Below are 14,459 nucleotides of genomic sequence, written 5' to 3' on the forward strand. Positions count from 1 at the left end.
TGTCTCTGATTGGGAACCATATTTAGGCAGCCATATTCTTTGGTTGTGTTGTAGGTGATTGTCCTTAGTGTCCTTGTGCTGTGTTAGTTTGCACCAGTTTAGGCTGTTTCGTTTATTGTTTTGTAGTGGTTTTTTTGTATTGATTCGTGTTACGTTTATTTGATTAAACATGGATCGCAATATACACGCTGCAGTTTGGTCCGACTCTCCTTCACCACTAGAAAACCGTAACAATGTTGTTCATCCATCCTCAGTTCTCCTATCACAGCCATTAATTCAACTCTGTAACTGTTGTAAAGTCACCATTGGCCTCATGGAGAAATCCCTGAGCGGTTTTCTGTAGCGAGTGGGTGTATTGATACACCATCCGAAGTGTAATTAATCAGGGATATTTAGTGTCTTTTAAAAAAATGTTATGCATCTACCCATCTTTGCGAGGCAGATTTTGAAAAACACAATTCCACTTAGACATTATGGGGTATTGTGTGTAGGGCAGTGAGAAAAAAATCTGAATTTAATACATTTTCAAGTCATGGAAAAAGTCCAGGGCTGTGAATATTTCCCGAAGGCACTGTAGTAGTAGAATGGCTCAAAGCTCAGTCAGGGGTCGTGTTCCAGGCCGACAACATTGTAACAGTTGCATTGCATCAATTAATAGTGGCATGCCATGTCATCAACTGTGCATTCGGGCATCAGATTACTAGCTAATGTGGCTAGTGTATATGTTAAACACCTATCCAGGTGTTGTGTGTTGTGGCATACCTCTGCATTATAGTCAACCTGGAAAGCTGCCAGTGTGTACGACCCATCACGGTGCACTCTGCTGGTTAGGCCTACTGTACATGTGTAAGGATTATGTCCTCGTGCTTCAGATCTTGGCCCTTAATCAAGCTGATGGAAAGGAGCTGACGATCCAATTAGTAACTAAACTCCTGCTTTATCCCGAGGGAGGCGTGACAGGGATGACCTGAGGTGGGATGAAGTCGTCCCTAGACACTGATCTGTGGTCAGTTTTGACACTTTACTCCATAGTGGTTTAGAATAGGATTCATGGAGGGTGAACTTATCCTAGATCTGTGCTTAAGGGCAATTTCTGGCTTGAGATGAGGCAGAGTCGAGGGAGGGTCAGCAACACCCACACAGATCATAAATGCAGCCACATAGTTGTGCCTGGTACACTAGTGTTACCTGCAGCTGACCCCTACACATCCAGCACTACAACTACAGGTCAGTCAACCTGCCCTTGTGGCATTTCTACTGTATAGGTCGGGTGTGGGGAAGATGGGTGGTTAAGCATGTTTGTGTAGCAATTATAAGGTAGTTATGATACGATGCAGCAACTTCCCTAGACTGGTATTGAGAAAATAGCAATGCCAGGTGAAGAGGCAAACTATTAGTACAATGAGAGAATATTGGGTTGATGATATCATATGATGGGGTTTTTAGAACTAGAATGCCGGAGGCTTTAAACTGTTTTCAGCAGCCATTTAGTGTTTTATTGCCATTGCACTGATAGACTGAGTCAGATTTGTATCTATGCCTGCAGATATCGAATAAAGACGGCCGCCAATCAAACATCAGCCCTTATTTGATTCTATGTCAGTCAGCCGCATTTGTAGTGACAATGTCATTTCTTCTGTAGATTTCAGAGACTAAAACCATGAGCCCCAAACATGTTATCTTCAAGAAACTCTCCCGTGATAAGTCGGTGAGTATCCCTCCTAAGGCCAGCAAAGACAGTACCAGAGTTGTCTTTAAAAAATGATGTATTCGTTTTCTCCTGTTTGTTTGTTTGTTTACAACGACGTAGGCTATGTGCAGGGCCATTTGTCATTACCATTGGAAAAGTCTCATGTCTGATCTGTCATAGGTTGGGGTGTACATGGCCAAGAGGGACTTTGTGGATCACTGTGACTCTATCGACCCTGTTGGTGAGTGTGTGACCGAGAAACAAAACCATTTCAGGGAAGGGAAGGACTTGCTTCTATTTGGATCTTTTTGCCTTGTGCTTTTGTCATGCTCAAGGGCTATTTCTCTCCCCTATATGAATCAGATGGAGTTGTGCTGATCGACCCTGTACAGGTCAAAGGAAAGAAAGGTTGGTTTTTCAACATTTGAACTCATGTCAGCTTTGTAAATGAGGAATGAAGAGGGGCCAGGAGTTTTTCCTGACCATGTGATTTCACGATAGGAAAATCCCTGGGTCCTAGTTATAGCCTATAAATATGGCACCAAGTTTGTCCTAGTAAGGTTACGTTGTACCTAGGAATTAACGCAGTGACTTAGTGATTGTGAAGACGTTGTTTACTACTTGTGCCCCATAGTGTTTGTCATGCTGTCCTGCACGTTCCGGTATGGCAGAGATGACATGGACGTGATGGGTGTGGCCTTCCGTAGGGACATCTTTCTGACCACCCGACAGGTGTACCCCGAACTGCAGGACAAGGAAAGGAGCATACACACCAAGATGCAGGAGAAACTACTGCGCAAGCTGGGAGACAATGCCATTCCTTTCTTCTTTGAGGTGACAAAGAGCAGACGCATGCTTCGGGGTGAAGTGTACCCTAGGTACAGATCTAGGATCAGCTCCCATTCCCCAAATCCTAACCTTAACCATTACCGGGGAAAATTCTAAACTGGCCCACCATCACATCTAGGGGCAACTTCACCCTACACCGCAGACACACAGTACACAGAGGCGTCATGCCCATAGGGGGCACAGGGGCTTGTGCACTCAGATTTATCCTGTTTAAAAAATATTAAATATTAATGTTCCATTTTCTGTTGTTTCTCTGTCATACTACTAACCACCTTGCACTTTTATGAAGTTGGCTTCAGCTCGCCCATGTACAGTTGAAGTCGGAAGTTTACATACAAAAACAATTCCTTGTCTTAGGTCAGTTAGGATCAACACTTTATTTTAAGAATGTGAAATGTCAGAATAATAGTAGAGAGAATGATTTATTTCAGATTTTATTTATTTCATCACATTCCCAGTGGGTCAGAAGTTTACATACACTCTGATAGTATTTGATAGCACTGCCTTTATTTGTTTAACTTGGGTCAAACGTTTCGGGTAGCCTTCCACAAGCTTCCCTCAAGCTCCTGACAGAGCTGGTGTAACTGAGTCAGGTTTGTAGGCCTCCTTGCTCGCACACACTTTTTCAGTTCTGCCCACAAATATTCTATAGGATTGAGGTCAGGGCTTTGTGATAGCCATTCCAATACCTTGACTTTGTTGTCCTTAAGCCATTTTGCCACAACTTTGGAAGTATGCTTGGGGTCATTGTCCACTTGGAAGACCCATTTGCGACCAAGCTTTAACTTCCTGACTGATGTCTGGAGATGCTGCAATATATGCACATAATTCCCCTTCTCATGATGCCATCTATTTTGTGAAGTGCAGCAGTACCTCCTGCAGCAAAGCCCCCGCACAAACATGATGCTGCCACCCCTGTGCTTCACGGTTGGTATGGTGTTTTTTGGCTTGCAAGCCTCCCCCTTTTTCCTCCAAACAGTTCTATTTTTGTTTCATCAGACCAGAGGACATTTCTCCAAAAAGTACGATCCTTGTCCCCATGTGCAGTTGCAAACCGTAGTCTGGCTTTTTTATGGGGGTTTTGGAGCAGTGGCTTCTTCCTTGCTGAGCGGCCTTTCAGGTTATGTCGATATAGGACTCGTTTCACTTTGGATATAGATAGTTTTGTACCTGTTTCCTCCAGCATCTTCACAAGGTCCTTTGCTGCTGTTCTGGGATTGATTTGCACTTTTCACACCAAAATAGGTTCATCTCTAGGAAACAGAACGCGTCTCCTTCCTGAGCAGTATGACGGCTGCGTGGTCCCATGGTGTTTATACTTGCGTACTATTGTTTGTACAGATGAACGTGGTACCTTCACGCATTTGGAAATTGCTCCCAAGAATGGATCAGACCTGTGGAGGTCCCAAAAAAATGGCTGGCTAATTTCTATGATTTTCCCATTATGTCAAGCAAAGAGGCAGGTGTTTGAAGGTAGGCCTTGAAATACATCCAAAGGTACACCTCCAATTTACTCAAATGATGTCAATTAGCCTATCAGAAGCTTCTAAAGCCATGACATAATTTTCTGGAATTTTCCAAACTGTTTAAAGGCACAGTCAACTTAGTGTATGTAAACTTCTGACCCACTGGAATTGTGATACAGTGAATTATAAGTGAAATAATCTGTCTGCAAACAATTGTTGGATAAATGACTTGTGTCATGCACAAAGTAGATGTCCTAACCGATTTGACAAAACTATAGTTTGTTAACAAGAAATTTGTGGAGTGGTTAAAAAAACAAGTTTAATGACTCCAACATAAGCGTATGTAAACTTCCGACTTCAACTGTACGTTCCCAATCTCCCAACCTCATAACTAGCTACCAAGAAACCATTTCAGGCTATCAATCAAGTTAAAGTAGCTAGCTTGTCTAACTATTTTAGCTGGCATGCCAGCTGGCAAGGTTGGTACAATTCAGAAAATAAATGTTCTGAATAAGACTCGCATTCCTTTAAAACATTTTACCCAGATTTGAGCAGAGATGCAGAGAATAATGTTGTTTTTTTAAATGTAATTACTACTAGTCAGGGGGATACAGACAGCTCAAGAGGCAGGCTTAGATATGCAGAAAAAGTATGATCTGTATTTTGTAGTAGTAAGTAGTGATGTGACACTGTAACAGACTGACAATAGTAAGTAGTGATGTGACACTGTAACAGACTGATAATAGTAAGTAGTGGGTGTGACACTGCAACAGACTCAAAGTAGTAAGTGGTGATGTGACACTGTAACAGACTGACAGTAGTAAGTATTGATTTGAAACTGTAACAGACTGGCCATAGTAAGTAGTGGATGTGAAACTGTAACAGACTGACAATAGTAAGTAGTGATGTGACACTGTAACAGACTGATAATAGTAAGTGGTGATGTGACACTGTAACAGACTGACAGTAGTAAGTGATGTGACACTAACAGACTGACAGTAGTAAGTATTGATGTGACACTGTAACAGACTGACAGTAGTAAGTATTGATTTGAAACTGTAACAGACTGGCCATAGTAAGTAGTGATGTGACACTGTAACAGACTGACAGTGAGTACAGTAGTAAGTAGTGATGTGACACTGACAGTAGTAAGTAGTGATGTGACACTGACAGTAGTAAAGTGATGTGACACTGACAGTAGTAAGTAGTGATGTGACACTGACAGACTGTACTGTAAGTAGTGATGTGACACTATAGACATGTGACTGACTGTTGTAAGTAGTGATGTGACACTGACAGTAGTAAGTAGTGATGTGACACTGTAACAGTGACTGTAGTAAGTAGTGATGTGACACTGACAGTGAGTAGTAGTAAGTAGTGATGTGACACTGACAGTAGTAAGTAGTGATGTGACACTGACAGTAGTAAGTAGTGATGTGACACTGACAGTAGTAAGTAGTGATGTGACACTGACAGTAGTAAGTAGTGATGTGACACTGACAGTAGTAAGTAGTGATGTGACACTGACAGTAGTAAGTAGTGATGTGACACTGACAGTAGTAAGTAGTGATGTGACACTGACAGTAGTAAGTAGTGATGTGACACTGACAGTAGTAAGTAGTGATGTGACACTGACAGTAGTAAGTAGTGATGTGACACTGACAGTAGTAAGTAGTGATGTGACACTGACAGTAGTAAGTAGTGATGTGACACTGACAAGTAAGTGTGACAGTAGTAAGTAGTGATGTGACACTGACAGTAGTAAGTAGTGATGTGACACTGACAGTAGTAAGTAGTGATGTGACACTGACAGAGTAAGTAGTGATGTGTAGTAAGTAGTGATGTGACACTGACAGTAGTAAGTAGTGATGTGACACTGACAGTAGTAAGTAGTGATGTGACACTGACAGTAGTAAGTAGTGATGTGACACTGAGTAGTAAGTAGTGAGTGACACTAGTAGTAAGTAGTGATGTGACACTGACAGTAGTAAGTAGTGATGTGACACTGACAGTAGTAAGTAGTGATGTGACACTGACAGTAGTAAGTAGTGATGTGACACTGACAGTAGTAAGTAGTGATGTGACACTGACAGTAGTAAGTAGTGATGTGACACTGACAGTAGTAAGTAGTGATGTGACACTGACAGTAGTAAGTAGTGATGTGACACTGACAGTAGTAAGTAGTGATGTGACACTGACAGTAGTAAGTAGTGATGACACTGACAGTAGTAAGTAGTGATGTGACACTGACAGTAGTAAGTAGTGATGTGACACTGACAGTAGTAAGTAGTGATGTGACACTGACAGTAGTAAGTAGTGATGTGACACTGACAGTAGTAAGTAGTGATGTGACACTGACAGACTAGTAAGTAGTGATGTGACACTGACAGTAGTAAGTAGTGATGTGACACTGACAGTAGTAAGTAGTGATGTGACACTGACAGTAGTAAGTAGTGATGTGACACTGACAGTAGTAAGTAGTGATGTGACACTGTAACACTGACAGTAGTAAGTAGTGATGTGACACTGTAACAGACTGACAGTAGTAAGTAGTGATGTGACACTGTAACAGACTGACAGTAGTAAGTAGTGATGTGACACTGACAGTAGAAGTAGTGAGACACTGAAACAGACTGACAGTAGTAAGTAGTGATGTGACACTGACAGTAGTAAGTAGTGATGTGACACTGACAGACTAGTAAGTAAGTAGTGATGTGACACTGACAGTAGTAAGTAGTGATGTGACACTGACAGTAGTAAGTAGTGATGTGACACTGACAGTAGTAAGTAGTGATGTGACACTGACAGTAGTAAGTAGTGATGTGACACTGACAGTAGTAGTGATGTGACACTGACAGTAGTAAGTAGTGATGTGACACTGACAGTAGTAAGTAGTGATGTGACACTGTAACAGACTGACAGTAGTAAGTAGTGATGTGACACTGTAACAGACTGACAGTAGTAAGTAGTGATGTGACACTGTAACAGACTGACAGTAGTAAGTAGTGATGTGACACTGACAGTAGTAAGTAGTGATGTGACACTGACAGTAGTAAGTAGTGATGTGACACTGACAGTAGTAAGTAGTGATGTGACACTGACAGTAGTAAGTAGTGATGTGACACTGACAGACTGATAATAGTAAGTAGTGGGTGTGACACTGCAACAGACTCAAAGTAGTAAGTGGTGATGTGACACTGTAACAGACTGACAGTAGTAAGTATTGATTTGAAACTGTAACAGACTGGCCATAGTAAGTAGTGGATGTGAAACTGTAACAGACTGACAGTAGTAAGTAGTGATGTGACACTGACAGTAGTAAGTAGTGATGTGACACTGTAACAGACTGACAGTAGTAAGTAGTGATGTGACACTAACAGACTGACAGTAGTAAGTAGTGATGTGACACTGACAGTAGTAAGTAGTGATGTGACACTGACAGTAGTAAGTAGTGATGTGACACTGACAGTAGTAAGTAGTGATGTGACACTGACAGTAGTAAGTAGTGATGTGACACTGACAGTAGTAAGTAGTGATGTGACACTGACAGTAGTAAGTAGTGATGTGACACTGACAGTAGTAAGTAGTGATGTGACACTGTAACAGACTGACAGTAGTAAGTAGTGATATGACACTGTAACAGACTGACAGTAGTAAGTAGTGATGTGACACTGTAACAGACTGACAGTAGTAAGTAGTGATGTGACACTGTAACAGACTGACAGTAGTAAGTAGTGATATGACACTGTAACAGACTGACAGTAGTAAGTAGTGATGTGACACTGACAGTAGTAAGTAGTGATGTGACACTGACAGTAGTAAGTAGTGATGTGACACTGACAGTAGTAAGTAGTGATGTGACACTGACAGTAGTAAGTAGTGATGTGACACTGACAGTAGTAAGTAGTGATGTGACACTGACAGTAGTAAGTAGTGATGTGACACTGACAGTAGTAAGTAGTGATGTGACACTGACAGTAGTAAGTAGTGATGTGACACTGACAGTAGTAAGTAGTGATGTGACACTGACAGTAGTAAGTAGTGATGTGACACTGTAACAGACTGACAGTAGTAAGTAGTGATGTGACACTAACAGACTGACAGTAGTAAGTAGTGATGTGACACTAACAGACTGACAGTAGTAAGTTGTGATTTGACACTGTAACAGACTGACAGGAGTAAGTAGTGATGTGACACTGTAACAGACTGACAGTAGTAAGTAGTGATATGACACTGTAACAGACTGACAGTAGTAAGTAGTGATATGACACTGTAACAGACTGACAGTAGTAAGTAGTGATATGACACTGTAACAGACTGACAGTAGTAAGTAGTGATATGACACTGTAACAGACTGACAGTAAGTTGTAATGTTCTAATAATCTGACAGTAGTAAATAGTGGATATGACACTGTAACAGACTGACAGTAGTAAATAGTGGATATGACACTGTAACAGACTGACAGTAGTAAGTAGTGATATGACACTGTAACAGACTGACAGTAGTAAGTAGTGATATGACACTGTAACAGACTGACAGTAGTAAGTAGTGATATGACACTGTAACAGACTGACAGTAGTAAGTAGTGATGTGACACTGTAACAGACTGACAGTAGTAAGTAGTGATGTGACACTGTAACAGACTGACAGTAGTAAGTTGTGATGTAATGTTCTAATAATCTGATATTAGTAAGTAGTGGATATGACACTAACAGACTGACTGACTGTAGTGATGTGACACTATAACAGACTGACTGTTGTAAGTAGTGGATGTGAAACTGTAACAGACTGACTGTAGAAAGTAGTGATGTGACACTGTAACAGACTGACTGTAGTGATGTGACACTGTAACAGACTGACAGTAGTAAGTAGTGATATGACACTGTAACAGACTGACAGTAGTAAGTAGTGATATGACACTGTAACAGACTGACAGTAGTAAGTAGTGATGTGACACTGTAACAGACTGACAGTAGTAAGTTGTGATGTAATGTTCTAATAATCTGACAGTAGTAAATAGTGGATATGACACAGTAACAGACTGACAGTAGTAAGTAGTGATATGACACTGTAACAGACTGACAGTAGTAAGTAGTGATATGACACTGTAACAGACTGACAGTAGTAAGTAGTGATATGACACTGTAACAGACTGACAGTAGTAAGTAGTGATATGACACTGTAACAGACTGACAGTAGTAAGTAGTGATATGACACTGTAACAGACTGACAGTAGTAAGTAGTGATATGACACTGTAACAGACTGACAGTAGTAAGTAGTGATGTGACACTGTAACAGACTGACAGTAGTAAGAGGTGATGTAATGTTCTAATAATCTGACAGTAGTAAATAGTGGATATGACACTGTAACAGACTGACAGTAGTAAATAGTGGATATGACACTGTAACAGACTGACAGTAGTAAGTAGTGATATGACACTGTAACAGACTGACAGTAGTAAGTAGTGATATGACACTGTAACAGACTGACAGTAGTAAGTAGTGATATGACACTGTAACAGACTGACAGTAGTAAGTAGTGATATGACACTGTAACAGACTGACAGTAGTAAGTAGTGATATGACACTGTAACAGACTGACAGTAGTAAGTAGTGATATGACACTGTAACAGACTGACAGTAGTAAGTTGTGATGTAATGTTCTAATAATCTGACAGTAGTAAATAGTGGATATGACACTGTAACAGACTGACAGTAGTAAGTAGTGATATGACACTGTAACAGACTGACAGTAGTAAGTTGTAATGTTCTAATAATCTGACAGTAGTAAATAGTGGATATGACACTGTAACAGACTGACAGTAGTAAGTAGTGATATGACACTGTAACAGACTGACAGTAGTAAGTAGTGATATGACACTGTAACAGACTGACAGTAGTAAGTAGTGATATGACACTGTAACAGACTGACAGTAGTAAGTAGTGATGTGACACTGTAACAGACTGACAGTAGTAAGTTGTGATGTAATGTTCTAATAATCTGACAGTAGTAAATAGTGGATATGACACTGTAACAGACTGACAGTAGTAAATAGTGGATATGACACTGTAACAGACTGACAGTAGTAAGTAGTGATATGACACTGTAACAGACTGACAGTAGTAAGTAGTGATATGACACTGTAACAGACTGACAGTAGTAAGTAGTGATATGACACTGTAACAGACTGACAGTAGTAAGTAGTGATATGACACTGTAACAGACTGACAGTAGTAAGTAGTGATATGACACTGTAACAGACTGACAGTAGTAAGTAGTGATGTGACACTGTAACAGACTGACAGTAGTAAGTAGTGATATGACACTGTAACAGACTGACAGTAGTAAGTAGTGATGTGACACTGTAACAGACTGACAGTAGTAAGTAGTGATATGACACTGTAACAGACTGACAGTAGTAAGTAGTGATGTGACACTGTAACAGACTGACAGTAGTAAGTAGTGATATGACACTGTAACAGACTGACAGTAGTAAGTAGTGATATGACACTGTAACAGACTGACAGTAGTAAGTAGTGATATGACACTGTAACAGACTGACAGTAGTAAGTAGTGATATGACACTGTAACAGACTGACAGTAGTAAGTTGTAATGTTCTAATAATCTGACAGTAGTAAATAGTGGATATGACACTGTAACAGACTGACAGTAGTAAGTAGTGATATGACACTGTAACAGACTGACAGTAGTAAGTAGTGATATGACACTGTAACAGACTGACAGTAGTAAGTAGTGATATGACACTGTAACAGACTGACAGTAGTAAGTAGTGATGTGACACTGTAACAGACTGACAGTAGTAAGTTGTGATGTAATGTTCTAATAATCTGACAGTAGTAAATAGTGGATATGACACTGTAACAGACTGACAGTAGTAAATAGTGGATATGACACTGTAACAGACTGACAGTAGTAAGTAGTGATATGACACTGTAACAGACTGACAGTAGTAAGTAGTGATATGACACTGTAACAGACTGACAGTAGTAAGTAGTGATATGACACTGTAACAGACTGACAGTAGTAAGTAGTGATATGACACTGTAACAGACTGACAGTAGTAAGTAGTGATATGACACTGTAACAGACTGACAGTAGTAAGTAGTGATGTGACACTGTAACAGACTGACAGTAGTAAGTAGTGATATGACACTGTAACAGACTGACAGTAGTAAGTAGTGATGTGACACTGTAACAGACTGACAGTAGTAAGTAGTGATATGACACTGTAACAGACTGACAGTAGTAAGTAGTGATGTGACACTGTAACAGACTGACAGTAGTAAGTAGTGATATGACACTGTAACAGACTGACAGTAGTAAGTAGTGATATGACACTGTAACAGACTGACAGTAGTAAGTAGTGATATGACACTGTAACAGACTGACAGTAGTAAGTAGTGATATGACACTGTAACAGACTGACAGTAGTAAGTTGTGATATGACACTGTAACAGACTGACAGTAGTAAGTAGTGATATGACACTGTAACAGACTGACATGAGTAAGTAGTGATGTGACACTGTAACAGACTGACAGGAGTAAGTAGTGATATGACACTGTAACAGACTGACAGTAGTAAATTGTGATGTAATGTTCTAATAATCTGACATTAGTAAGTAGTGGATATGACACTAACAGACTGAATGACTGTAGTGATGTGACACTATAACAGGCTGACTGTTGTAAGTAGTGGATGTGAAACTGTAACAGACTGATTGTAGAAAGTAGTGATTTGACACTGTAACAGACTGACTGTAGTGATGTGACACTGTAACAGACTGACAGTAGTAAGTAGTGATATGACACTGTAACAGACTGACAGTAGTAAGTAGTGATATGACACTGTAACAGACTGACAGTAGTAAGTAGTGATGTGACACTGTAACAGACTGACAGTAGTAAGTTGTGATGTAATGTTCTAATAATCTGACAGTAGTAAATAGTGGATATGACACTGTAACAGACTGACAGTAGTAAGTAGTGATATGACACTGTAACAGACTGACAGTAGTAAGTAGTGATATGACACTGTAACAGACTGACAGTAGTAAGTAGTGATATGACACTGTAACAGACTGACAGTAGTAAGTAGTGATATGACACTGTAACAGACTGACAGTAGTAAGTTGTGATGTAATGTTCTAATAATCTGATATTAGTAAGTAGTGGATATGACACTAACAGACTGACTGACTGTAGTGATGTGACACTATAACAGACTGACTGTTGTAAGTAGTGGATGTGAAACTGTAACAGACTGACTGTAGAAAGTAGTGATGTGACACTGTAACAGACTGACTGTAGTGATGTGACACTGTAACAGACTGACAGTAGTAAGTAGTGATATGACACTGTAACAGACTGACAGTAGTAAGTAGTGATGTGACACTGTAACAGACTGACAGTAGTAAGTTGGGATGTAATGTTCTAATAATCTGACAGTAGTAAATAGTGGATATGACACTGTAACAGACTGACAGTAGTAAGTAGTGATATGACACTGTAACAGACTGACAGTAGTAAGTAGTGATATGACACTGTAACAGACTGACAGTAGTAAGTAGTGATATGACACTGTAACAGACTGACAGTAGTAAGTAGTGATATGACACTGTAACAGACTGACAGTAGTAAGTAGTGATATGACACTGTAACAGACTGACAGTAGTAAGTAGTGATATGACACTGTAACAGACTGACAGTAGTAAGTAGTGATATGACACTGTAACAGACTGACAGTAGTAAGTAGTGATATGACACTAACAGACTGACAGTAGTAAGTAGTGATGTGACACTAACAGACTGACAGTAGTAAGTTGTGATTTGACACTGTAACAGACTGACAGGAGTAAGTAGTGATGTGACACTGTAACAGACTGACAGGAGTAAGTAGTGATATGACACTGTAACAGACTGACAGTAGTAAATTGTGATGTAATGTTCTAATAATCTGACATTAGTAAGTAGTGGATATGACACTAACAGACTGAATGACTGTAGTGATGTGACACTATAACAGGCTGACTGTTGTAAGTAGTGGATGTGAAACTGTAACAGACTGATTGTAGAAAGTAGTGATTTGACACTGTAACAGACTGACTGTAGTGATGTGACACTGTAACAGACTGACAGTAGTAAGTAGTGATGTAATGTTCTAATAATCTGACATTAGTAAATAGTGGGTGTGACACTATAACAGACTGAAAGTAGTAAGTGTTTTTTATTTTATTTTATTTGACCTTTATTTAGCCAGGTGGGCAAGTTGAGAACAAGTTCTCATTTTCAACTGCGACCTGGATAAGAATAAAGCAAAGCAGTTCAACACATACAACAACAGAGTTACACATGGAATGATCAAAACATACAGTCAATAATACAGTTGAAGAAAATCTATACGCAGGCAATAAATAGGCCGTGGTGGCGAAGTAATTGCAATATTCCAATTTGACACTAGAGTGATTGATGTGCAGAAAATTAATGTGAAAGTAGAGATACAGGGGTGCAAAGGAGCAAGATTAATAAATAAATACAGTATGAGGATGAGGTAGTTGGATGAGCTATTTACAGATGGGCTATGTGCAGGTGCAGTGATCTGTGAGCTGCTCAGGCAGCTGGTGGTTAAAGCTAGAGGGAGGTAAGAGTCTCCAGCTTCAGGAATTTTTGCAAATCATTCCCGACATTTGCAGCAGAGAACTGGAAGGAATCTAGAGAGATATACCTGCTGGATATACCTGCTGGAGCGTGTGCTATGGGTGGGTGCTGCTATGGTGACCATTGAGCTGAGATAAGGCGGGGCCTTACCTATCAGAGACTTGTTGATGACCTGAAGCCAGTGCGTTTGGCGACGAGTATGAAGCGAGGGTCAGCCAACGAGAGCGTACAGGTCGGAATGGTGGGTTGTATATGGGGCTCTGGTGACAAAACGGATGGCACTGTGAAAGACTACATTCAATTTGTTGAGTAGAGTGTTGGGGGCTATTTTGTAACTGACATCACCGAATTCGAGGATCGGTAGGATGGTCAGTTTTACGAGGGTATGTTTGGCAGCATGAGTGAAGGATGCTTTGTTGTGAAATAGGAAGCCGATTCTAGATTTAATTTTGGATTGGAGATGCTTAATGTGAGTCTGGAAGGAGAGTTTAAAGTCTAACCAGACACCTAGTTATTTGTCGTTGTCCACATATTCTAAGTCAGAACCATCCAGAGTAGTGATACTCGGCGGGCGGGCAGGTGTGGCTAGCGATCGCTTGAAGAGCATGCATTTAGTTTCACTTGCATTTAAGAGCAGTTGGAGGCCACAGAAGGAGAGTTGTATGGCATTGAAGCTTGTCTGGAGGTTAGTTAACACAGAGTCCAAAGAAGGGCCAGAAGTATAAGTATACAGAATAGTGTCGTCTGCGTAGAGGTGGATCAGAGAATCACCAGC

The 14,459-nt window shown here is 40.3% G+C and overlaps 1 protein-coding gene across 2 annotated transcripts in view; it reads left to right on the forward strand.

Moving 5' to 3' along the window:
- The first annotated feature begins 1,086 nt into the window (after positions 1-1,086).
- The window catches only part of LOC118396915 (S-arrestin-like), a 37,025-nt gene continuing 23,652 nt past the window's right edge, over positions 1,087-14,459 (forward strand). Inside the window, exons 1-5 of one of the 2 annotated variants that reach the window (XM_035791306.2) lie at positions 1,087-1,227; positions 1,643-1,708; positions 1,871-1,931; positions 2,054-2,098; positions 2,325-2,524. In XM_035791306.2, coding sequence (XP_035647199.1) covers positions 1,661-1,708; positions 1,871-1,931; positions 2,054-2,098; positions 2,325-2,524 — 354 coding nt within the window. In that variant the 5' untranslated portion in view covers positions 1,087-1,227; positions 1,643-1,660. The remainder of the gene's footprint in view (positions 1,228-1,642; positions 1,709-1,870; positions 1,932-2,053; positions 2,099-2,324; positions 2,525-14,459) is intronic. The other variant, XM_035791307.2, reaches the window with a different exon arrangement.

The sequence above is a fragment of the Oncorhynchus keta genome, chromosome 18 (genome assembly GCF_023373465.1).
Source record: "Oncorhynchus keta strain PuntledgeMale-10-30-2019 chromosome 18, Oket_V2, whole genome shotgun sequence".
Lineage (NCBI taxonomy): Eukaryota > Metazoa > Chordata > Actinopteri > Salmoniformes > Salmonidae > Oncorhynchus > Oncorhynchus keta.